The sequence below is a fragment of the Epinephelus moara genome, chromosome 6 (genome assembly GCF_006386435.1).
Source record: "Epinephelus moara isolate mb chromosome 6, YSFRI_EMoa_1.0, whole genome shotgun sequence".
NCBI classification, from domain to species: domain Eukaryota; kingdom Metazoa; phylum Chordata; class Actinopteri; order Perciformes; family Serranidae; genus Epinephelus; species Epinephelus moara.
Window position 1 is genome coordinate 24,756,192 of NC_065511.1, and position 23,862 is coordinate 24,780,053.

General features: G+C 43.1%; 1 protein-coding gene across 1 annotated transcript; it reads right to left on the reverse strand.

The window, feature by feature from the left end:
* Positions 1 to 553: 553 nt before the first annotated feature.
* On the reverse strand, positions 554 to 23,862 carry ago1 (argonaute RISC component 1). The gene is made up of 19 exons (XM_050047795.1): positions 23,387 to 23,862; positions 19,010 to 19,196; positions 14,803 to 14,923; positions 13,107 to 13,288; positions 12,347 to 12,483; positions 11,874 to 12,008; positions 11,503 to 11,590; positions 9,952 to 10,099; positions 9,712 to 9,831; positions 9,497 to 9,619; positions 9,172 to 9,305; positions 8,669 to 8,853; positions 7,666 to 7,825; positions 7,337 to 7,427; positions 4,998 to 5,192; positions 4,321 to 4,455; positions 4,130 to 4,231; positions 3,744 to 3,943; positions 554 to 3,258 (listed from the first exon to the last, which is right to left on the reverse strand). Exons 1-19 carry the CDS (start codon positions 23,409 to 23,411, stop codon positions 3,150 to 3,152), a joined length of 2,577 nt encoding a protein of 858 aa, XP_049903752.1. The 5' UTR covers positions 23,412 to 23,862; the 3' UTR covers positions 554 to 3,149.

The window sequence follows — 23,862 nt, forward strand, 5'->3', positions numbered from 1 at the left end:
GGTGTTCCTCTTTAAGTGTAGATAAAACTTAGGTTCAGGAGCAGGGCTACGCCTCAACCACACCTTGATGATTATCTGCCAAGCCTGCTCATACCTGGTCAACCCATCCTGCTCTTATTGTCTCAGATTTCTCGACCCACCCTCCCTTTCCCTTCCCTTCATCCATCATCCTCCCTACCTCATCCCAACCAACATTCCTTCATCCGCTCCTCCCTTCTCCCCTCATTTCTTCGTACACAATCTGCTGCATACCTCTCCTATGTCTCATTCTAGGTACCGTCTGGGGGGCCTGTCATCAGTTCGGGTGGAAAAACACCTGAGACAGAACCTCCATACTAATACATTCTGCCAGATCAGCCTAACAGAAGACATCTCTCCTCCATGTTCACCCCCACTTAGATCCGTTCCCCTGTCCTCAACAACTAATACCGCCTGAATTACAATTAAACATTTAAATGACATATTGTGGCGTGGTCCTTGCTGGTGACCTAAAATCCGAGCAAACAATATAGTATTAAATTTATACGCAAGTAAAAGACAAAAACGACAGGAGTAATAAAAAACAATTTTATTTTCTTTAAAAAATAACCCGCCCCAACAGAGTTCCCATACTATCACATACAGAGCCAAAATAATATGCTTCCATGTCCTTTCATTCAAATCTATTGGGAAGTGCTATGACAAGGACTGTTCTTGATCAGTGGCTTCAATATTGCTTAGTCAGACAGTGAGGCTGTGTGGAGAGTTGTAGACTCTCCAGTGTCCACATGATGCATTTCCAGGGTGACTGCCATTTAGTCTCCCCCCTTTGCAAGGTGCTTTGTGGCTTCAGTGAGTGAAGAACTGCATCTGGTTTCAGTGATACTGGGAAATGCCCCCTGACTGATTTTTCTATTTTTTTTATTTTTTTTTCCCAGCACAGAATGAGGGGTAAAACATTGGCCCCGACTGTGAAAGGCCCGGCAACTGGTGAGCCAAAATACATAACAGGTTAATATTATATATTTATATATACAAATCACCTTGGACACAATGAAGGATCAGTAAAACGGTGTACAAAGGCATTTTGATTATGCAAGTTAATAAACATGATTTAAAAATCAAACTCATCTGATCTCTTATCTTTTGATCCCTTTCAGCTCAAAGGGGCTCCGACCATCAGACAAGATTTGAGGCGCTTAAAGGGCAACTGAGGTGGAATTTTGAGACTGTCTCCACAGTGCCCTCTTGAGGATACACTCTGACACTAGTCACAATATTCATAATAATAATGACAAAGGAAAAAAGCAGTCCTTATAACCATTACACGATCGAGGCAAAACGACTGACAGGCAGTGGTGAGCGCGAGGCTCCTACCGCTAAGGAAACCAAAATAAGGTGGCTCAGAATATCCAGTCATAAAAATAATCACATGCATTTTTTTTTTCATAAATCCAGAAAGTGACTAGATGTAAAGGCAGGGCATATCATGTAGTAGTAATAGTGGCCCATCCTGTCCAATGTAGCAACCCCCTACCTGTGCCGCCCATGCACACAGAGCACCAATGGGGATTGGCTAACACAAGCTAGGGGATTGGGGCAGGGGATGCTGCAGGTGTGTGACTTCAGAAGTGATGATGGAAAGGGAGATGAGTGACTTGGCTTTGAGGGAAATAAGTGGACAAGTGCATTTGAAGAGGTTGGTCTCTACATGCTAAGTAAAGAGACGAAGAGGGCAGAGAGGTGTGTGCTTCTGCTATTCAGGCCATGAGTTGTAAATGCCTGCAGAGGGAAGAGCTTTGTGTCAAAACGGGAACGGGTGTGTAAAGGTACACAAAGAAGTGCGTGGGAAGTTTAGAGTGCACTGCGTGGCATCATCTCCACTGATACATGTCGGAATGTGCAGAATGATTGGAGCAAGGTCGGTTGCTGAATGCGAGTTCAGCTTTGCAGCACTTAAGTGTTCACAGACTTTGTATTTGCCTGCATGTAAATCTACAGAGGAGTGTTGACCTTGCCTATTGCCGTAGTTACCTCTTTGTTCTGAAAGCTATGCAGGTGTGGGTGTGAAAACTTCAAACTACTCTGTGTCAAGCCTCCGAACGGACAGGTCTCACCATTTTGAAGGTAAATCAATAAGTAAATTAAAAAAAAAAAGTGCCTCATAAATCCTAAAAGAGCAACGCATACAGAAATGAAAGATTATCTTCCTGTTTAAGTGCCCCTTTTCCATTGGTTGGCATAACTTTTGGCTGGTTAATAATGCTGGTTTAGGTGCATGGGGTGCAAGTATATTTGATACACTCTATGCAAATGGTCCCTCTATTGTTATGCTAAGCTTGCCTCTATAGGCTAAATCTCTCAGGGACTGACCAACCAGCACAGAGAGTGCGGCAGGACTTCTCTCCTGTAACTACGATATGCTACACCTGCTCTTTCTGTCTCTGCTAAAATAAAGACCAGAGGGCTAGCCTCACAAGTACTAACAAACTCTTATGTGCAGGACTGGTGGCACCTACATGCTAACACTAAGTGCTAATGTACCATACCTCAGACTCCTCAAGGCCGTTTAAAAAAATAACATTATTCAAAAACATTAAAAACATGAATGTAGTTCATGATAACGATAAAATGATATATGTAAGTGTGCGTGCCCAGTACCACCCCTCTGGAGGACCCCCGTACTTAAGGGGCTTGGAACACTGGCATCCGGCATTTGGATGGGTAGAGAGGCAGCATTGTGGTGGCAGTTAAAAAAGTTTTTTGTGATTTTTTTTTCTTTTTTTTTATCGCCTACTTTCCTCCCATCCGTATTGCATACTTACATACACAGGAGTGTGAAGGTAGCGTACAATACAATTACATAATAATAATACCACGTTTAAAAATTCAACATAAAAAGAGCAATAGTCCTGGTAAAGTAAAAACAACAAAATGACAATAATAATAATATTCATAACCTTTTGAGTGCATGAGGCTGTAGAGTCTGTGTTTACAGGTGAAGGGCCTTTTGTTTCTTGGGATTCGGGTGAATGACTGGCAGGTCTGTGGAGTATGTGTGGTGGGCAGTCATTGGGAATAAGGGATGGGGATGAGGTGGTCGCGGGCCGTGTGCCCACTCAGGTAGAAATGAGGTGGGAGGGGTCGATGGTGGTGATGGTTGATGGAGCTCAGGCGAAGTACATGGTCCTCAGGGTGTCGTGGTGGATCTGAACAGCTTTAGCCAGCGCCTGGGGGTCCCGACCGTTGCTCTGACCAGACACGTGGCTGCCCTCTCCACTGCAGAGAGATGACAGGGAGAGAAGTTTCAGAAACAAGATCAGCGACAGAATACAAGGCAAATTTGGCAACAAATTAGAATGGTACTGGCCAGGAGCATTATCGCTGACGGGAGCCGTAGCAATGGGAAAGGAGCACCCACACAGGAAAGATAAAATTACAAAAAGGTATGTAGACCTTGCTATAGTGTTTTGACTTGACAAGAGCGACTGGTAAGACCCAGTCAAGATGGTAACATGAATGTCTGCGTCATCGTTTCCACAAGTCTCACTAGAGACACAGTGCCTCAAACTTGGGGTCACTTCATGTGTAGACAGTGTTGCAAAAAGTTACACTAAGACTGATGTGCTTTAGGTTTCATACAGTATATTACATCATTAAAATTTCCAATCGTTTTGGGTCCTGACAATGTTGGGGACTAATTACCGTGTCATAAGCAATCAGCGTTTTACAAACCCCGTTACATCTTTCATATCCACACTGACCTGTCATGTTCTTTGTCCACCAGATGGTAACGGGCGCGGAAGGCCACGAGACGAGCATAGTAGGCTGGCGCAGGGATGGAGACTGAGCGGGTACAGCGCACGTAAGTGTGGCACAACTGGTAAGTTAGAATCTGCAACTCATCAGCCGTGAAGCGATTGTCGTCCCATAAGACGTAGTAATGAGACGGCCGGCTGGTACCCTGAAGACAGAGACAAGGCAGTAAAAATGAGATGAAATGTAGAAGCAAATAACTGGCTGTGTAAAACAACCTAATGTGATATGTAGGGTTTTACAGTCAAAAGCACTCACTCTTATTTTAATCTACACAGGGATTTTAAAAACTTAATAACAGAGCGCTAAAACATTCTGTTACTGTTATTATTACCTGTATGCCTGCATGGCTGCACAGGTAGAAGTCGAACTCAAAGGGATGAGTGATGCTGGTGTCCACTGTAGTCCCTGCAGGAATATTCCCACTCTTCCCAATCTGTCAGAAGACAACACACAAGATGGTTATTACTGGACATATGAAAACAATTATTTAAGAAAAAAAATGTTAGAAAATAGAAAGCCTACCCTTTCAGACTTGTCAGCACAGAAGAGGCGTGTGTGGTGGCGTTTCTGCACGACAATGTAGGTGATGCCTGGCTGATAGTCTTTCTCCAACTTGATGCATGCATCTCTGATGGCCAGGAGTTCGTAGTGGAGAATCTACACACGAGAACATTGTTTATTAGCCGGCAACATGTTATGCAAATGACGTAATAAGAGCTAGGTATTATTACACATTTAGGACAATCCAATGGAGCCTAATATAGGGCAGGACAAAATATCAAGAATATGTCAATATCATGATATGAGACTAGATATTGTTTTAGATTTTGGATATCATAATATCATAAGTGCTGTCTTGTCCTGGTGTTACATGCTGTGGTGTGTTTGTATGTCTGCTCTCTTGTGCCTCCCCGGTAGCCGCCCTCCCCTTCTTGCCAAGTAGAAGTTGATTGAGCACACCGGTGCCCACTTACTCATTGATGACATGATAATTAAATGTCTGAGGAGCCAGGCAGACAGTGCCAGTGGGCTAGTCGGCAGCGTTCAGTCTGTGTGTTGGATGGTTGTGGTTTGATAGTGTGTATTGAAATAGTTGATTTAATGGTTGATTTGTGGAATACTTGGCTAGCTATGACTTTCCTATTTTTGAGAAGGTAGTTTTCAGTCAATCGGTCTCAACTACCATGATGTCTTATTACCTGCGGCAACTGTCCCTCAGGAACTCCATCTCTGTAGAAAATGATCCTGGTGGGCTTGAACCGGGTCGACTTGTAGAACTGGATCAACAGTTCACGCACCATGTACGACAAATCTTCAATGATCTCTTGCCTGGGTCTCTGGACTCGCACTGTGGCACAGTATCTGCTGGGATGAGCATCCATACTGCCTACCACCTGGAAGAGAGAGGGGCACTGTCACTGTTTGTGGTTTGATTCTCGCTGGTATCACATGTGGAAAAAAATGCAATATTATAAGGTGAAATATAGAGGCAAAAAATCATGTTAGTGGACTACATTTCAATCGACTTCATCCAATGTTATCACTCCTTTGTCCTGACATGCATATCTGTACGTTAGCATCCCCTAGAGGCCGCCACTAGGAAGTATTGGAGGCTCAGCATCAACCTTTTATTTTCCTTCCGTCTAATTCTTCCGCTGCACTACTATTAGAATTTTTTCACCAGTTTTCTCCTTAGTCGGGAGGATCGAGACAGGCCCACTCTCCTCTCTCTCCCATCCTCTCTGCGTGTGACTCGAGCGTTTGTCATAATTGCTAGGCAACAACACAGCCAACCGCAGCTGAGCCGAGGTCAAGGGAGGACGAGGGTTGACGTCATTTCCTTTTTAAATGTGAGTCAGTGATGAGCCATTCGTTTCCCTTTATCCCTCACTACCTCCTCTCTTGCTACGTTCTCTTTTCTTCCTCCAGCCTCATTTGTTGTGTATCCGAGTCTAACCAAAAAGTCAGATTGTGTGCAGACTGCGTTTCCTCGTGAAATGGACTTCCAAAACCGAGGCATTTACGCCTAATCTAATGCATCAGAAATGAAACATAACAAAGCACTGCCACAGTTCTTCAGGCTGAATTGGTTATTAAGTGTTATGAGCTGCCTGAGAGTACACACTACTTATTAAAGCTGTAAATTAGGGCTGTGATGGTTTTAATGAAAATGCCAAAATGAATTACAAATGCCCATCTCATATCAGCAGAGCATAAGGTGATGAATTCATCTCATCAGTCAAAATATACAACAGTATCTTCCCATTTATACTGCACAGTCATGTTACCATAACAGTCTAACTGATAATAACGACACACATATAAGCTGAATGTGATGACACGTTCTCTACAGTGTTTTAATTACCTTTTTGTCTGTATTATAAATCAAAGCTCTTCTGCCTCAAACATACTATTTGTGCCTGTGATATTCTTCTTTTACCAGCATTGCTGTGCGCCTTGACCTCCCAGTGCCGCCGTCACCAAGCAACCACGACCATGTGTGTTTGCTTTTCTATGACATCTTGAGGTCATTTGCATTATTTACATGCCCTTGTTGTTGTTTTTTTCTGATTTGCCTATAAAAAAAAGGAGTGCCCCTGCCAACTTAGCATCTGGACTGCCATCAGTGAAGCTGCACCACACTGTGGCAATTATTAACAATTATTTAGATTTCTCACTTTACATAACGACTTATTAATAAACAACAAAAAAGTTTTTATGGCTTTGAAAAGGACTGAAAAAGAGAGAACAAGGTTTAAATCCCTGTGCTGGCAAACGTCCATTGTTCTTGTTTTGATGCGTTTTTAGCCATCTGTGTGTCGGAGCTGGCACAGAGCTGCTGTGTCCAACACAAACAGCAGCGGTGGACAGAACCTGTCTGACATTCATGCAGATAAATTCTGTGAAATGTATAAATTAATTACTCTGACTTGTGGGTGTATCTGTAACAACTGGCAGCCAAGTGCTTCAAGCTGCTGTTCCTCTTATAACTGCCACGACCACAGAAAACACTCTGACTGTATTGAAGTCAAAGAAAAATACTTCGCTCTTGAACTAGGACGTCAATAATTTTCACAACAATTCAGGTCTCGAAAGGCAATTTTCTCTTCTTCTAATGTGTGTCTTGGTGCCAGTTATAGAGTTATAATAAACCAAATGGTATCTACAGACAGCAAACCTAACCCTGAACCTGTGGGTAATGTCAAACCTGTTGTTTTGTTACAAAACAGACAAAAATTACACCAGCTACTGCTGCAACGAACACTAATTTCCATAACCAAATAACTGGGCTTTATTTTGATTATCTAAGCAATCATTTGTCCCTAAATAACAAGTAACAATGACAAGTCACCTTTACAAGTCACCAGAGCCAAAAGCACTCCAGTGTCCCCCACACGAGCTTAACTGCCACGCCCTCGTTTGACAAGCAGCCCAACTTTGTGTGACACGCAGTAGGTGCACACTTCCTTCCTCTTCCTCAGAGTGTGTTCAAGGTGAACTGGTGCTCTCTAATGAAGGTGTTATTTCTGAGACTTACAGCAGTAATGGAGGGCTTCTTGCCATCTCCAGCAGGGGGGTGCGTGACGTCTGCTCCCAGGAAGATAACCGGCTGCTGAAACACTGCTGACCTGAGAAAAATGAATGAAGTAGGAGATGCAAATTACACTTGCTCATAAAAGCAGCGTGGAGCAGCTATTGAGGAGTTGTATTATCAATGTCACAGGCTGAAATGCTGAGATGGGTCAATATACAGCAAGTCATCCAGCAGGAGTTTTCAGGCTTTAAATACTTTAATCATCTGGAGTGAGTGGGTTACTCAAGGCTCAAACACCTGTTCATATATGTGCAGTAGTATTACAAACTCACCGTTGGTGAGGCACCAGAATGTTGTTGATGCCTCCCAGCTTCACATTGATCTTGAGGCAGAGGTTAGAGAGGGTTTGAGGTGACGTCTTCACCACGTTCTTCACCTGGACACACTGCGTGGCCATGCCCAAGAGGGTGTCCCCCACACGCTTTACCTCCGCTAAAGGGGACAGTTTGGAAAAGGGACGTTAAGAACACCATGATGCTAAAGGACTCAGGGAGTATTTTGTTAAGTTCAGCTTTAAAACAGTCTGTCTTGATGCTTCTTGATGGTGATGGTTTAAAGAGACAGTTCATCCCAGATCAAAAATAAATATTTTTCCTCTTACCTGTAGTGCTTTTTATCAATCTACATTGTTTTGGTGTGATTTGCCAATTGTTGAAGATATCAGACAAAAAATACATTTGATAAACTCAACAGCAATGTCTCTTTCCAGAAATAATGACCTGCTTACTGAAGATAATCCACAGACCTTGTTGTGAGCAGTTTCATGTGGAAACTTTTTTCTTTCTACAACACTACATCCGCCAACTGTATCCCCGCACAGAAGGAAGCATGCACCTATTCATGGACAAGAGGCTTGTGCTTGTGATAGCAGTAGATGCAGACTTCCTGCTTGCATGATACTATTGGATTATCTTGAGTAACTGTGTTATGATTTCTGGAAAGAGACATTGCTGTTGCGTTTTTCAAATGTATTTTTTGGTGCTTTGAGCACCACAAGCCGAGTGCCCTCTGGTTCCATTATATTTGAGAGAAGATATCTCCAACAATCGGCAACTCACACCAAAACAGACCGATAAATAGCACTACAGGTAAGAGAAAAATATACATTTTGGATTTTGAGATTAACTGTCCCTTTAACAGCAGAGTGCAACTTTAAATGAGTTTGTGGTTTTATAGCTATTTTCTAAGAGTAATTTCAAATTTGTCTGTGCAGAAACAACAGCAGATTCACATCATGACAGACTGTACATCCAAATAAAAAATGACACAGCCTACCATAGACAGGGGTTTTTCCAGGCAGAATGACGATGATGAGCTGCAGTCCAGAGTAGGTGTTCTTCAGGTGTCTGAACATGGGCTCTACGCTGTCCGCTCCCTGGGCGTATTTACAGAAACATGGCTGGCCCTGAATCGGCATCCCAGCATCCTTGGAGATTTTACGCAGCTGGTCTGTGAAGTTCCTGAAAGAAAACCAGAGTAGTTGAGACAAAATTCAGGAATCAGTTTCATACTTTACTGTTGTTTTGTACTGTACCCTGCCTTCTTATTAGGAAATATTATTGATTATATGATAAAGAAATGAATCCCTGTGTTTGAGATTCCAAATGTAGGCTAAATATGGCACTGTGGATGCACATTTCTTCTCTTGCTAGCAGCCATGTTAACAGTGAATCTAATGACTCACCACTATTCAATGCAAAACAGCCAAAGAATGTTATGGGGAGAATTATTTAAATCCCCTCCATGATTTCCCGCTGTTACTTCTCATTAACACTTACTTGAGCACCTCTTCTCTGCACTGTTTCTGGGGGGCAAAGCAGGCGATCGCCCACACTTTGATCTCGATGCCATTATAAAACTGCTTTCCCCTCATGTCCCACACTCCCTGGTTGGGGGTGGCGATGGCACGGTTCTGTGGAGGAGAGGACCAGAGGAGAGAAAGTTTAAACTAAATGAGGTCAGATCCGCTGCAAAATTATGTATGCTACTGTGTGAGGGAAAAATCGCAACTGAAGGATTATAGTTTAGAGTGTCTCTATTCCCAGACTCCCCATCATTACTCAAAACTGTTTTGAGAAGAATAATGAATAAACCATGTATTACCCGTCCTCCATACTGCAGGATCGGGGCTGGAAGCACCCTGCCCGTCACCTCAGCCATGTCATCTTTCACCTTGATCCCAAACTCCTGGATGTACGGGTCCAGGTTGAAGTTAGCATTCTTCATCTGTGAAGAGTAAAGTAGATCATGCATCATGTCTCACAGTCTTACATACATTGCTTTTTACTGTTGTTACATCAGTTGTCTCTACAACTCACCAGCCTGCTGATCTCCTCTTGTCTGTCGGGTGCGGAGCGAGCTGTGGCTTTGATCATAGTGGAGGTCTGATTATCTGTCAGCTTCTTGATGCATCGTTGACCTGCTACAATGTTACACACCTGGAACGGGTAAACACTGGTGATTCACATGTGCTAATCCTTGATGTATCTCAAAATAGCTTTTAAGTCAGTGTACATGAAAACTGTATCACGGTTAACGATGCTTGAATCCTTCCTCACCTCCAGAGGCAGGTAGGTGTGCTTCTGCTCCTGCCCCACCTGTAGACAGGGTAGGTGGGGGTATTTTAGCTGCAGGTTGTACTTCTGCTTGAAGTACTGGGCCACTGTACATTCTACTGTCTGCCCACTTTCGAGCTGGAGGGGAAACCTGGTAGAAAAGACGAGAAACGTGATCAACTGCTGTGTGACTTAATGAAAAGATGAGGAAGTCGCTTTGGCTGAGAGATTTTGAATGGATACACCCCTGCACGGTCGTGAGTGTGTGGCACATCTGTGACCTTGTACCAACAAATGTTACTGTCATCGAAATGCATCACCAGCCAGTTCCTGATCTGCTGATTCATCCAGGTTGATTTTAAAATGTTACAGGTTCTAACAGGGCCCCGACGCTCTGAAATGACCTGCCCGAGGATATAAGGCGGTCTGAGTCAGTGTCTTCGTTAAATCCCTTTTAAAAACGTACTTCTATCGGAAACTATATCCTGAGCTTTCTATTTTATCGCTATCTTATTAATGTTATTTCCCATTTATTATCTTGATTTTAGTTCTTTCTTATTTTTTGTTTTATTCTCTGTGTGTTTTAAATGTGTTTTATTTATTGTACAGTACTTTATAACTGTTTTGAACGGTGCTATATCAATAAAGTTTATTTTTTTGTCATAACAATCACAACTTATTAGAGTCCAAAGTAAGGTGTTAAAATTGCTTGTTCAGTTTGAACAACAGCCATTAAATACAGAAAAGAAGAGTAAGCACTTCTTACATTCTCCTCCCACTTCCTTTCTTTCAAACAACTCTGCGATATCATTTAGTTGTGTGTATATGATGAACCTTTTTTACTATACAACGAGGGGTTCCCACCACAGAAACTCGCCCAGAGTATCGAGAACTTATTGAGGAAATCACAAACTTTACCTGCGTTCCAATCACAAGAACTAAGGGTTAATATAGTTCCTCTGTCAGAGTCCCAGGTGCAAAGAAAGCGCCAGAAAATGAGTCAGATAAAGAGACACAGAGGGAGAAACAGTCGAGAGACCAGTGAGTGAATAAGAGAGTGATGGTGAAAAACAAAGTGTGAACGAGAGAGAGAAAACTTTAACAAAAACAAAATCCTAACACACTCAGTTGAGTGTCGACGGTGAAGACAGACGTTTGAGGGATTCAAACAGTCATGCAGCAGTAACTACAGAGACCAAGAGGATGTGTTGTTGCTTCCTCGTGTGTAAAAATGCATTTCAAATGCCACCTTTGTTTTTTAATTCGCTTCACTGTTCCTATTTACCTTATCTTCATGACTCTTCAGATGCAGAACAGGAATGTGCAAGGAGGAATTTATTGTTCGTGGTTTAGTTCCTGCAATTCTGTGCTGTGGCTCCTTAATACCTGGCACTGTTCGGTCGCAACAAGCTACGTGATTATCTCATTCATATCTAAGCAGAATATTCTAACCCATACAAATAATTTGGGGGTATCCTCATAACGTGGATGTATGCTTAAGGATAAACAATGAGAGTATCTGATGATGTAATTCAATACTGTCTGCATACTTACGTCTGGTGGCTGGCAGGTCGTCGGGTGACATTGCATACACGATACTTTCTCTTCATTTGGCCACAGTGGGTCACCTCCACCTTTAGGCCTGGTAATGCCAGGAGTTAGTGGGGTAAAGAGACACAGACAGACAAATGTGATTATTCAAAGCACAGTACTTAAAGAACATCTCATGAAATAACAAACACCACTATCAAAGTTAAGAAGGGAGAGTAACAAATGGCAGTAACTTATGGCTAAGGTCCAGGAACAGTTTTTAAATGCGTTTGCCAGGTGTCAGGACAGAATCTTTAGACAGAGCACATTTATTTTCTTGTTGAGAGCTTATCATGGTGTGTTTGGAGGACATTTCACAAAGGCCAGTAGCTTACCTTTAATCTCCTTGGTGAAGCGGACCCTTTGCGAGTCTGTGAGCGTTTTGGGCTGCTCATCGATATTGCGAATGTCCAAAACTTCACACATGAACTCAATTACAGGCTGGGCTTTGTAGAATGCCGTAGCGGACACTAGAGGGTGACAGAGAACAGTAATGAGTCCATCCAGGTGAGAGAAGAGCAACTTTACAAAAAGGTGCATGGATGCTCATGACTTTTTCAGGTATCATCGCCATCTAAGGCATTTATCAGCGCCAACTTAATGTTACAAGCAGCCAGTAGGAGGGTTTATTTATGATACAATAACAACAAATCATATGGTGATTGGTGGTTTAAATACTCTTTGGTACCCCAGTAAATCTTGCTTCTCACCCTTCTTGACCCACTGTTTGTGTCCAGTCATGCAATGTCAGTAAAAAACAATGAGATCACTGGCTGACTACACACGCTCACTCACTTCAGTGACTCACCATCAATGTTAAGCATCATCTTCCACATGGCAGGGCGCACAGACTGGTGGAAACCAAACCAGACTTCCCTCCCTCCACCCAGTGGGTGGTAGTATCCTTCAGGTGGGGAGAAAAATGAACGACCCACTGGAGTGTACCTAATTGGAGGAAGTGGAGGGGGGGGGGGTGAAAGTGATGAATGTGCAAAAAAATTGACTTAATTCAAAGCATGACCTCAGCGTGACTTCATATCCAGTAAAGTTGTCAACTCATGCAGGAGGATTTTAGAATAAGTCAACTCATGGAAGGATTTGAAACCTGCATGCAAAAAAAACCAAGATGGAAGTCCTAAGAAACAGAGCTGTATTTGTCTGAAACGGACAAAAAAAATTGGGAAACATTTTCACTGTACTGACTTTTCCACAAACTGTGGCTTGAAGATTTCCTTTTGACCATTTTCAAGTCAAGTCCTCGAGCCAATTATCTTTATTCCCCTGCTCAGCATTGTTCAGTGGATACTTTCACACAGGTCTCAGCTAACAACTTTTGTTTAGGGACTGACCCCTGGAGCTATGATGATCTGATGCGTGTGAATGGAACAACCCAGTTAACCTTGCTAGGCTGCACGGTTGACAAAAACGTCGCTTTCCAATCTGCTTTAACGACGTATGCATATAACTGATTATCTGACTAAACAGAGAGTGTGACAGAGTGTTGCAATACGTGTGTTAGTATGTGTGTTTGTGTCTCAGAGAGAAAGGGTTCATATGGTGTCCTGTACCTCATAGAGGCTAGGTGGCGCATGGCCACGTCCAGGGCTTGAACCGAGTCGAGGGGGACCTGCAGCCGACCGCTGACTAGAGTCTCCTGCAGCAGGCGCCATGACACTTTGGCCAGCCAACGGATGGACACCTTGAAGATTCGGTCTTTGCCCTCACCTGGGATGGTTACCTCAAAATCCACCTGGAGAAATAGAAGACAAAAAGAGCAGAAATGGAGAGGAGAGGTAAAGAACAAGGCTGAAGGGCAAGAAGAACAGTAACCAGAAAATGAATGATGACCCAAAATCAAATCATCAAACTGTGCAGTACACTGGAGTCTTTATCTTTTTGTATAGGACTTATTATTCAAGAGGGTATCTTGCACTAAAAAGGGGTGGTTCGAAAACGCCTTGCCTATTACACATGACTTACAAGAATCCATCCAGCCTGATCACCTATAGTTTGCATTACAACACACCATGAGACTGCATGGTTTTGCTTTCCTGATGGTTTTGTTTCCATTGCTGTTTGAGCTCCTAAATATGACCATATGTGCTAGTACATGAGTCTGAAACTTGAAAGAAATTGTTTGACACACACTTAAATGATTTATTGTCAAGAGTTGGATAAGACAACTAACACCACTCTTAAGTTTGTAAGGTAAATGTAAAGCTGCAGCCAGTAGCCCATTAGCTTAGCTTAGCATGAAGACTGGAGACTGGGCAAAAAGCTAGCCTGGCATCTGTCAAGAAAATCTGTCTTTAGGGAACTAAAGACGGATTAGTAGTCTACTTTAGACTACAAACAGTCTGGCCATTACTGTGAGGTTGCCAGGCAACTAGCAGAGCTTCCTCTGGACAGACTCAGGCTAGCTATTTCTGTGATTCCAGTATTTAAGCAAAGCTAAGCTAAAAGACTTTGGCCTAATATCTTTCCAAACTATCAGACTATTCCTTTAAGAAATATCAGAAAGCATTCTTACTCAAATACACATTAAAGGCGCTCTATGCAAAACTTATGGCGTATGAGTTATTGGGACATGGTTGTCAAAATGAATGTGGCAGAGCTGGTGGCTAGCAGCCAACGGTGGTAACTGCGTACACAGCGCTCAGCAACAGTGTTGACAGAGCTAACGGTGTTAACCGAGGAGAACCAGCAGGTGGAGGCTATGCTAGGTGACGCCATCCCGCTATCAGTGGTAATCACCACGAGTGCAGTTTGGAATGGAGGCGATGAGCTAGCCAGTGGGATACTCACATGATCTAACATGCACACGTGGCCAGACTGGCTTACCACAACAAACTTCAGAGAAGATCGGATTATAACACACACAGGGTAATGTGACTTCATTCTCTGCTTAGGATGCCATCACACCACTATATCTTAGCCAACAGTGGTGTGCTGCTGTATTAATGCTCTGACTGTTGCAAACTGAATCTTTAAACTAGAAGCCTCCAACCAGACGGTGACAGTGTTCCATAAAACAGCAGGTGTTGGTGGTTGTTATAAATACAGGGATAGACATATGAGCTCTGCGGGAGATCAATAGCACTTTCTATTCAGTGTTTTTCATATAACCCCTTCCTCCCCTGGAGAAATATTTTAACTCCCATTCAGACAGGGCTTCAGATTGATTTTACTGATCCCTGAGGAGGAATTAGCTGATGATAACGGCATGGTGTTACAGTGTAAAGCAAAACCACTGCAAACATCTACCTTCTCACTCCCAATAGGAAGTGCTAGCACCGTGTAGATGTTCTTCTTGCCGTCATACACTGGCTTCCTGTCGCCAAAGAGCTGGGGCTTGAAGTGTTGCACCATGTATTCCACCACCTCCCTGTAAAAGGAGACAAAGACAAACACAGTACGGGATTAACATGCGCAATAAAATGAGAAGGGACCCCTGCTCTGCCAATTAAACTCATCGCCTGATCAGGGGCGAGGCGGGCAGGGGGGTGCTCTCAAGATGATAGAATATTGATCAAGCAGGATGCAGCTGTTGGGTGATATATCTCATGGTCACAGGGGGAGAGGCAAGGACAAAAAGAGCGAGGGTGTGGTTGGGGGGCCACCGTTCAATGTACGGTGCCTTGGCCTTCATATGTGTGGGGGATGAGGAGTGGTTCTGAAAGGAAAAGGTCAAAGGGCTTGACCTTTGCATGCCTTCTTGGACCCTTTGTCTCGCACCCTAAAACCAAAAGAGACCCTCTCCCGTTAGAGAAGGTGGTACGAACCCACACAGCTTCAGGGATACTTCTTTAGAATTTCAAGTTTTCTGAGCAAACAGCTAGGAGATGACCAATTTGTTCATTTGTTTCTGTTCACATCCTTGTTAATTAGGAAGACAACAAAACTCAAGGACTCTCACAGAGCGCTCTCTTGTCTTTCTGCCGAGATCTTTAAGGATTTGAACAAAAGATTGCTTGTTTATTAAAAAAAAAAGGATTTGAACAAAAGATTGCTTGTTTATTAAAAAAAAAAAAAAAAAAAGGCAATATGAGGACGCTGGTATTCGGTCAAGGCTGTTTTAATAGACAGAAATAAATAATGTCAAGTTATTCCTTTCAGGTTTTGAGAATAGTAATTATTTGGTCTTGAGGAAATATGTAAAAACAAACAATACAGCTAATTCAGTAAAGCTGTACAAGTCCGTATAAAACTGTCAACATTAATGGCTACTCCATGTTTGTATAATAACAGCTGGCTTCAAATATCCAGATGCCATTTTTGTTCAGAAAGAAAAAATACAAACTATCCATCGGTTGATTCTAACTTCACCATCCTACACCGGATCTTTCTATATAATTATTGATGGTTCTCCAGAGGGCCAAGGCGATCAGTAAGCCACGCTGAGACAGTAACCCTGAGAGTTCACGGACTGAGCTGGTGCCAAGACATTGACAAAAAAAAGTTAGCCTATATATTATATTCCTGTTTCTGGGCTGTCCCTGATACCTGACACACCACTCCAAATACAAGACAACCGTGGAATATGATAACCAATCAAATCTAGTTGACAGCTATCTCATAGTGTGACACTTCAATTTAAGTATAAAGCAGAGTAATAGAGAAATAGCTTTCATGCCTTCATAGATGGGCAAATTCTCCCAGATCAAACATGGCGAAACAGGGCTGTAAGGCAGACTTCCCCTGTGAATTCTGTAATTTATGGTTATGTACTGTTTGTAGCTTGACTTAAAGTAATAAATGTGACAAATCATAATCACAGCAGCTCTTTCTTGTTTTTCATTTGTTACAGCTGTTACAAAAATGGATGACGCCAGTAAAAACTGTCAAGGGATTAATAGTTTCATGAGAAAAAAAACCCACTGACGCTTGCAAGCATGCAGGAAGTAACACAGCAACTCCTGCTAGCCTGAATAGTTCTGCATGATCCTTAAAGGAGACGTCTCTTCACAGTGAATAAAAATATACTTGAAGGACTTTTTTGCAAGACAATGCCTATTTTACTCCTGCATCTAATTACAAAGTTGATTGGAAAGCCACTTACAGGATATTTATTTGATTCAATGATAGTCTTAGAACCCTTCTAAAATCAGTGACTTTATCGAGACTTTTCACACAACCATTTTGATTTATCCTGCATCAGACAGCGAATGATTCAGCCACCCAATATGAGGGCTTCTTCAAGCACAATCTGCAACGTAAACACAAGCCAAGGTGAAAGGGTCAGTTAAGTTAGATTCACTTTTGACTCTACCATCTGTCCAGTGCGGTCACTTGGGCAGAGCTGGTGCAGGAGGAGAAAGCTCCCTACTGCTTAATATAATCTGAGACCCATGAGTACTTAAAGGGAAACTTCTTTTTTTTCCCAACCTGGACCCCATTTTCCATTTTTTGTGTCTTAGGGACTAATGTGGACAACAAATTTTGAATTTGCCCTGGTATAGAGCAATGCACGTCCACTAAAAGTGCTTGTTTTTGCCACTGGCATGCTCAGATTGTTATTTCAAGTGTCTTGACAGCATTATGGAAAGGACTCTACAGAGAAATAAACCTTTTTCTGTACCTTTCACACGATCCTGTCTGTTTTTATTTGTCTTCCTTCAGTAACCCAACTCTCGCGAGACTATAGGATGACATTTCTTAAGCGAGACTTGGTCAGACACAGTAACAAACAGACCAGATCAAGCAAAAGGCAAAGTTAAAATGTCTTTTTTCTCTCTAGGCTCCTTTCCATAATGATGTCAGACACCTTTAATGACAATCTGAGCCTATCAGTGGCAAAAATAAGCACTTTTATTAGACATAAACTGAAGGTGCGCCATTGCTTTGAAGAATTACATTGCAGCCTGTTTCACAGCTGCAGCGTTCTATCATAATACTGCACCAGTTTCAAAATTGTTGTTCCCATTAGTCACTCAGACACAAAAACATGAGACAACAGGATCCAGGTTGAAAAATATATATTTTCCCTTTTTGTCTTTGGACTTTTATCACCTTGCTTTTTGCTCTTCAAGGCCTAATGAGGAGTCACACTAGGTATGAAGCACAGGATGGATGTTAGCTAAAGTTTGGAAAATACATTTCATTGCCTGAAAATATAAGGAACAGATCGCAAGCTTCAAGTTTTTTGCCCCCAGTTTAAGGGACTCATAACTTAACACCTACTTATAATGCATCCTAATCAAATATTTGTTTTCGTATATAACAGGGATGCATGGTGTAAAGATAACACATATTGGAAGGACAGTTTACCTCAAAATTCCTCTTACCTGTAGTGCTGTTTATCAGTCTAGATTGTTTTGGTGTGAGTTGCCAAGTGTTTGAGATATCGGCCATACACCTCTGACGTCTCTTTCCAGAAACTATGACCCAGTTACTCGAGATAATCTACAAACCTTGTTGTGAACAGTTTCATGTAGGAACTGTTTTCTTTCTACTGAACAACACCCGCCAACCATATCACTGCACTGGGAAAGAGGATTTCAAGAGTTTTACTGAGCTTGCTAACGTTACAGCTCAGCAAAGGAGTAGGTATTAATGTTTATATGTCACACTATTATGAGCCTCTCGTCCATGGGTAGATACAGAAACAAGATGGTGAAAAGAAAATAGTTCCTACATGAAGCTGCTCACAACAAGGTCTGTGGATTATCTCGAGTAACTGGGTCATGATTCCTGGAAGAGATACTACTGTTGAGTTTTTCAAAAGTATTTTTTATTTTTGCCGCTTTAAGAACCACAAACCGAGTGCCATCTAGTTCAATTACATTTGAGAGAAGGCATCTCTACAGCCGATATCTCAAGCACTCTGCAGCTCACACCAAAACAATCTAGACTGACAAATAGCACTACAGGTAAGACGAAAAATATGTATTTTTATTTTGTCGGTAAACCGTCCCTTTAACATGAGGGTATGTCTTTAGATGGGTTTATGTTCTTGTGGTAATTTCTGACTTGTCTCTGCAGAAACAGTAACACTCTCATCATGACTGAGTGTATATCTGACAAAAAAAAAACTGATTTTGGGGTCAACTGTCCTCTTGAAGCTGGTAAGACCAAACGATGTAAGGCATACTTGAGAGTTGGAGAGCTCTGCTTTAGCTGCAGCAGAATTATTTATATTATTTTCCCCACACAATAATGTGGTAATCAGCCACTGAAAATAAATAAATAGTTGTTACAAAGCTATTGTCGCTGCGTCCTGGACGACTGACAACATAGTGATTACAAGTGACTGTTGGGCTTTCATTATCCAATTTCAAACTGCTACACGCTGCAGACGTTTCAGCTGCTTGTTGACTTCTTAAAATGCATGCCTTGTTGCCACAAGTCAATACCCACATGACAACTGACAAGTACTGATCTTTCCAAATAATGCAGGACATCACAGACGAGACATGCAAGAAACAGTGTGATCAGATAAAGGTGCAACCACAGTCGCCACATGTTCTATTACCTGTTGACTCTCCGTGGGCACTTGTCGGGCTTAATGTCCACCTCATAGTGATACACGTCCATCTTTGGGATCTCCACCTCAAAGTAGTTCGCCAGCAGCTTGATGGGCTTGCCCACGGTACCCATGCCTGGCCGGCGGGGGGCATGGAACACCTGCTGCAGGGGTGGGGGGAAGACCCCCATGGGCACTGGACAGACAGGGGATAGGGAGCCATCGACAAGGACAGGTGACAGGTGACAGAAGCCGGCAAGAGGGAAGGAATGAGGAAAGTGGGTGCGTGCAAAGCAACGGCGAGAGCAGAAAAAGAGCAAGTCAAAGCAGAGGAAGGGCACAGGCAAAGCAGGCACACAGGAGGTAAAGAACGGTTAAGTGAGGAGGTGGCAAAGGAAGTGGTTGGGAGTAGCAGAGGACAGGGCAGAGGGGGCGAGAAATGTGGCATAAGTCGGGAAGGAAGTGTGGGCAGGGGCCAAGAGGACACGATAGGTGGACATCAGAGTGGGTGGCAGGAACAGGAAGAGGGAGATGGAAGATAGGAAAAGAGAGAAACGGTGAGAATGGAGCCGTTAAAGAGCCAAATGTGCATTTGGGGCCAGGCAGAGGGAGAGAGGTATGTTATTTATGTGATAAGATAAAGGGTGGTGGAGGAGGATATTGACAAGGCATGAGGAAGAGGAGGAGAACCAGATGAGGTCAAGTGAGGATGGACATGGGGGAAGGGGGAGGATGACAGAAACAGAAATTATGGGGAGGAGGGAAAAGGAGTACGTTAGAAAACAATCTTATTTATGTGGCAAAGCATGATTTTTGAAGGTTATTCATCACATGATCTTAAGTTTTGTCATGCTTCTGATCACATCCATGTTTTACAGATTACCAACAATTATAAAAATGTATTGACTGTTGATTAAAATGATCATTTTTAAGACATAGAGGGCTCTGTGAGCGCACGACTCCACTATTTTCCACTATTATTTGACATTTTGTAGACCGAATGAAAACGATCACAAGTTGCCTTAAACATATGTTGCACTTTCCAAATAGGTGTCATTTCTGAGAATGTCTGATGTTTCATGTTTCATTTGTTAGTTATTTTTCAGTGGGTTAAATTTAGCATTTTCTTGTATAATCTAGGCCCAAAAAAAGCAGGATTTCCCTGGCAGAAACAGCACTAGGTAGCCAACAACATCCAACTTAATTTTCACTGACTAGCGACCATCAGAGTCCACACTAGCATTGTGTCTTCAAAACAAGTCTGAGCCGGTCAGGAGGTCTAATACAGAGGGGGATCCTAGACTGGGTGCTAGATGCGAGGCTGACTGTGACTCCTGCCTGAGAGGGGCCCAGTGCCTTAACCTCTGGGTCCCCAGAGAACAGCCCTCCTCCACCACAACAAAGACCCCAGCTGCCCTGCTCCTCCGTCACACACACATACACACACAAATTCACGGGTGTACGACAGAGGGAGCGCCCTTGCTACGGCGAACGCACACCCTCATACACACAAACACAGGGGGCCCCCTCTACATTCCCAGCCTCACCATGGAGACACCACGGCAACACAGCATTGTCATGGATATCAGGGGACCTGTGTGTGTGTATGTGTGTGTGTGTGTGTGGGGCTGTTGGAGGAGATGGGAGGAGGCAGGGTGCCGCCGTGGTCATGCTGAAGAGACCTTGGCCTTTTTGGTCCTGCACTGAGCATGTTCCCACATCAGGCCAAGAAGCCTGTGTATCCCAAACTGGAAAAGCCCTGCTTTAAATAGCTGCTATGGAAATCCTTGGGTCAAACATACCACTCAATCATATGTTTACGAAGCCCTCAAAAGATGCCAAACTGACAGGAAGAGTAACACGAGCCATACGACACAATGATGCTCTGCTTTGTGTGTGTTTGTAAAGTCACACCTCGCCACAACACATCTGACAAACACCATAAACACAGACACCAGACATGTGTCGACCACACATACAGTATGTGCAAGAGAGCATGTATGTGTGCGAACACGCTGTGTGTTTCGAGTGAGTTGTGATCGTTGCACACTCACACAATGACACACACACACTTCGCCCTCATGCCAGTGAAGGCAGATGGTGAGAAACGGAGCCAGCGTTTTCACATATCCCAGGACAATAGCAGTCTTTCCCAGGCGGTAAGACTTAAAGCAGAGCTGCATCATAGCATGAAGACACTCACTTCTTACTGTCTTTACAATGACGTAACAAGAAATAGCCCCGGCAATAAGCCCGGGTCACAGGGGAATGACTACTTTAAAGTCATAGGGGAACATGTACATTTTTGCGCACTTTATTTTGGTTTGTTAATGGCCAAATCTGTCCGTTTCAAGATTCTTTGCTGAGTCCTGCTGTAAAACAAATTTCAAGCACATCCTCAGTCTTTGACTTCAGAGGTAACAGCAGATCTAGAGTGTAGCTAAGGATAAAGGATGAGTACTGCTCAGCTTAAATGCAAGTACACACTGAAATCGAAAAAATCCATCACAGTGAAATGAGCCTTTAAAATCCCAAAACAGGGAGTGGTAATAAATGTGTACAGGAGATCCCTTCCCTTATCGGGAGATCACAACAGGCCAAGCACATGAATGAGAAGGCACAGCCAATTATGCATCAATTGTTTTGGCCAAACTATTTGGCTCTCTGAATAACTGGCTGTTGACCATGAGCTAAACATGGCAATCAGCTCAATCTTGGAAAATAGCACATTGAATAATCACACTTCAAACACAAAGCAGACTTTGAGATGAGGGGCCTCGGGGACCCTTCCCCCATCCTAAAAAATAAAAACAAGCCTATTGAACTGAATGCAAGCTTCAGTGTCTGGACTGACAATGTAATTTCAATCTCAGGTGTACTTGTGCAACTAAAGAAGACATCCAAAGAGGGTTCAGAGATAGTTAACAGGGTGATTTAGTTCACAACACCTCTTTACACAAAGACATTCAGTATATAAACTCTTCCCGTCAAAAGTACAACACAGATTCAAGGCTTTATTATTAATGCCAGGGTTCAAGATTTTCACAATAGGTGGACTTCAGACCTCGGCGTGAAGCCAAACATTACCTAGTGTGTGTTTTAATTGCCTGCTTCCACACCTCATTCATGAAAACTCCTACATGAAGATCATCACTGGCACTGATAAGCACTCGCTGTAAATCTGAACGTGTAGGATGCAGAGCAAAACCCCACACCGCATGCAACTCTAAAAACAGGTTCTGTCAGCAGATGTGCAAACATCCCAACTGAGGATTATTTTTGGTTTCACGTGTATTAATAATTCATCTGTCTCTGCAGATGTTAGGCCATGGTCACCCGTGTGTGCATGTAATGCATAGGTCTTAAACACTTTTTTGGCAACCATAACCTGTCAGTGAAAAGGGAGGCTGGTCTGCTGTGTGGGGTTCTGTCAGCTGCTGCTTGAAGGCGGGCTTCACCTCCATTGTTTCTCTGATGGACTGTTGGACTGCTGGATTATATATCTATTATGTATCCCTTGTTGTATACATTGATATATTATGTTATGCACTATGTTTATACTATATCAAACTACAGTTACACTACACTTACTGCGTTACATACACTGCTTTTATACTGCTATAGGCGATACTCTGATCTATTTCATCTTGTGTTATATTGCTATACTACATATTATGTGATATTATATTACAACTTTTTACTTTTTACCATATCTCATGTCCCATGCATTCATTATTTATCATATTATACTGCATTACCTCATTACATTTAGATTTTTTCCATTGTTTTCTGTGTTATTACATATTATATTTCTATATTAATAAAGACAAACACAGACTTGCTGACTCTGCTGTCACTTAAACCATACTACTGACACTTTACCATGCAATTTTGTCTCCATATGTTCTTGAATAGTTTTCCTATTTTGTATTTGTATTCTCTCCTTATTTAACTTCTTATATAGCCTACTTCTTGTTATTTATTCTTTTACTTATCTGTGATATTGCTGTATTTGCTTATATCTTTATCTGTATCCCTCCTCACCCAGATTCCCACGACCTCCCTGCCCCCGCGCATGGCTGTGGATATTGTGAGCTCTATAAAAAGGCTTGTCTTTAGCTATAAATCTGGATAAATAATATCCCTCTCCACAAAGTCTTGTGCATGCAAGACTGCAAGAGAGCCCCCTCCATCTCCCACTCTCTCCTCTGTAAACGTTGCGATGCAACAGACAGGGTTGTCACCAAGCCTCCCTCTAACATCCCCCTGACGCTAAGGCCAGGCTACGGGTGCCCCGTTTTTCCAACTGCAGTCTGCCTCTGCAGCTGTAAATGTGGGTATCCGGACTGATAGTGTGTTAAAGCACTAAAGTAAAAATACACCTACCAGCGCCAGACGGTCCCGGCTCCATCCCATTCACTTAGCCGCGCGGGTACAAGCTAGCTTGTCCGGGGTGCTGTGGCCAAACCGCCGGCCCCTTCAGGCTGGAAGCGTCTCAGACTTCCAGCCCCCTCCTCTCGGCGTGTAGTCTTCTCCTTTCTCGGTGTACCCCCGCCCCCTGCCCCTACCAGAACCCCCCAGACCCGCAGAGGAGTTGAGGCTAACGGCGATAGCTGCCAGCTGCCTGTCTGCCCGTTGACCCTGGAGGTAGTAACGGTAGAGCTGGAGGGCGATACTGCTTTATTTCTGAGCGCTCTTCCTCCGCGGGGCGGTGTGCTCCTCCCAGCGCCGTGATTTGGCCGATTGTCCGCGGCGCTGTGATTTCTTGACGGTCTGTTGTGCTCCTGCTCACCGTTCAAGCAGGATTCTCCAGCGGAACAAAAAAGGCCAGCCCCTCACCCCCCAAAAAATCTGAAACTTCT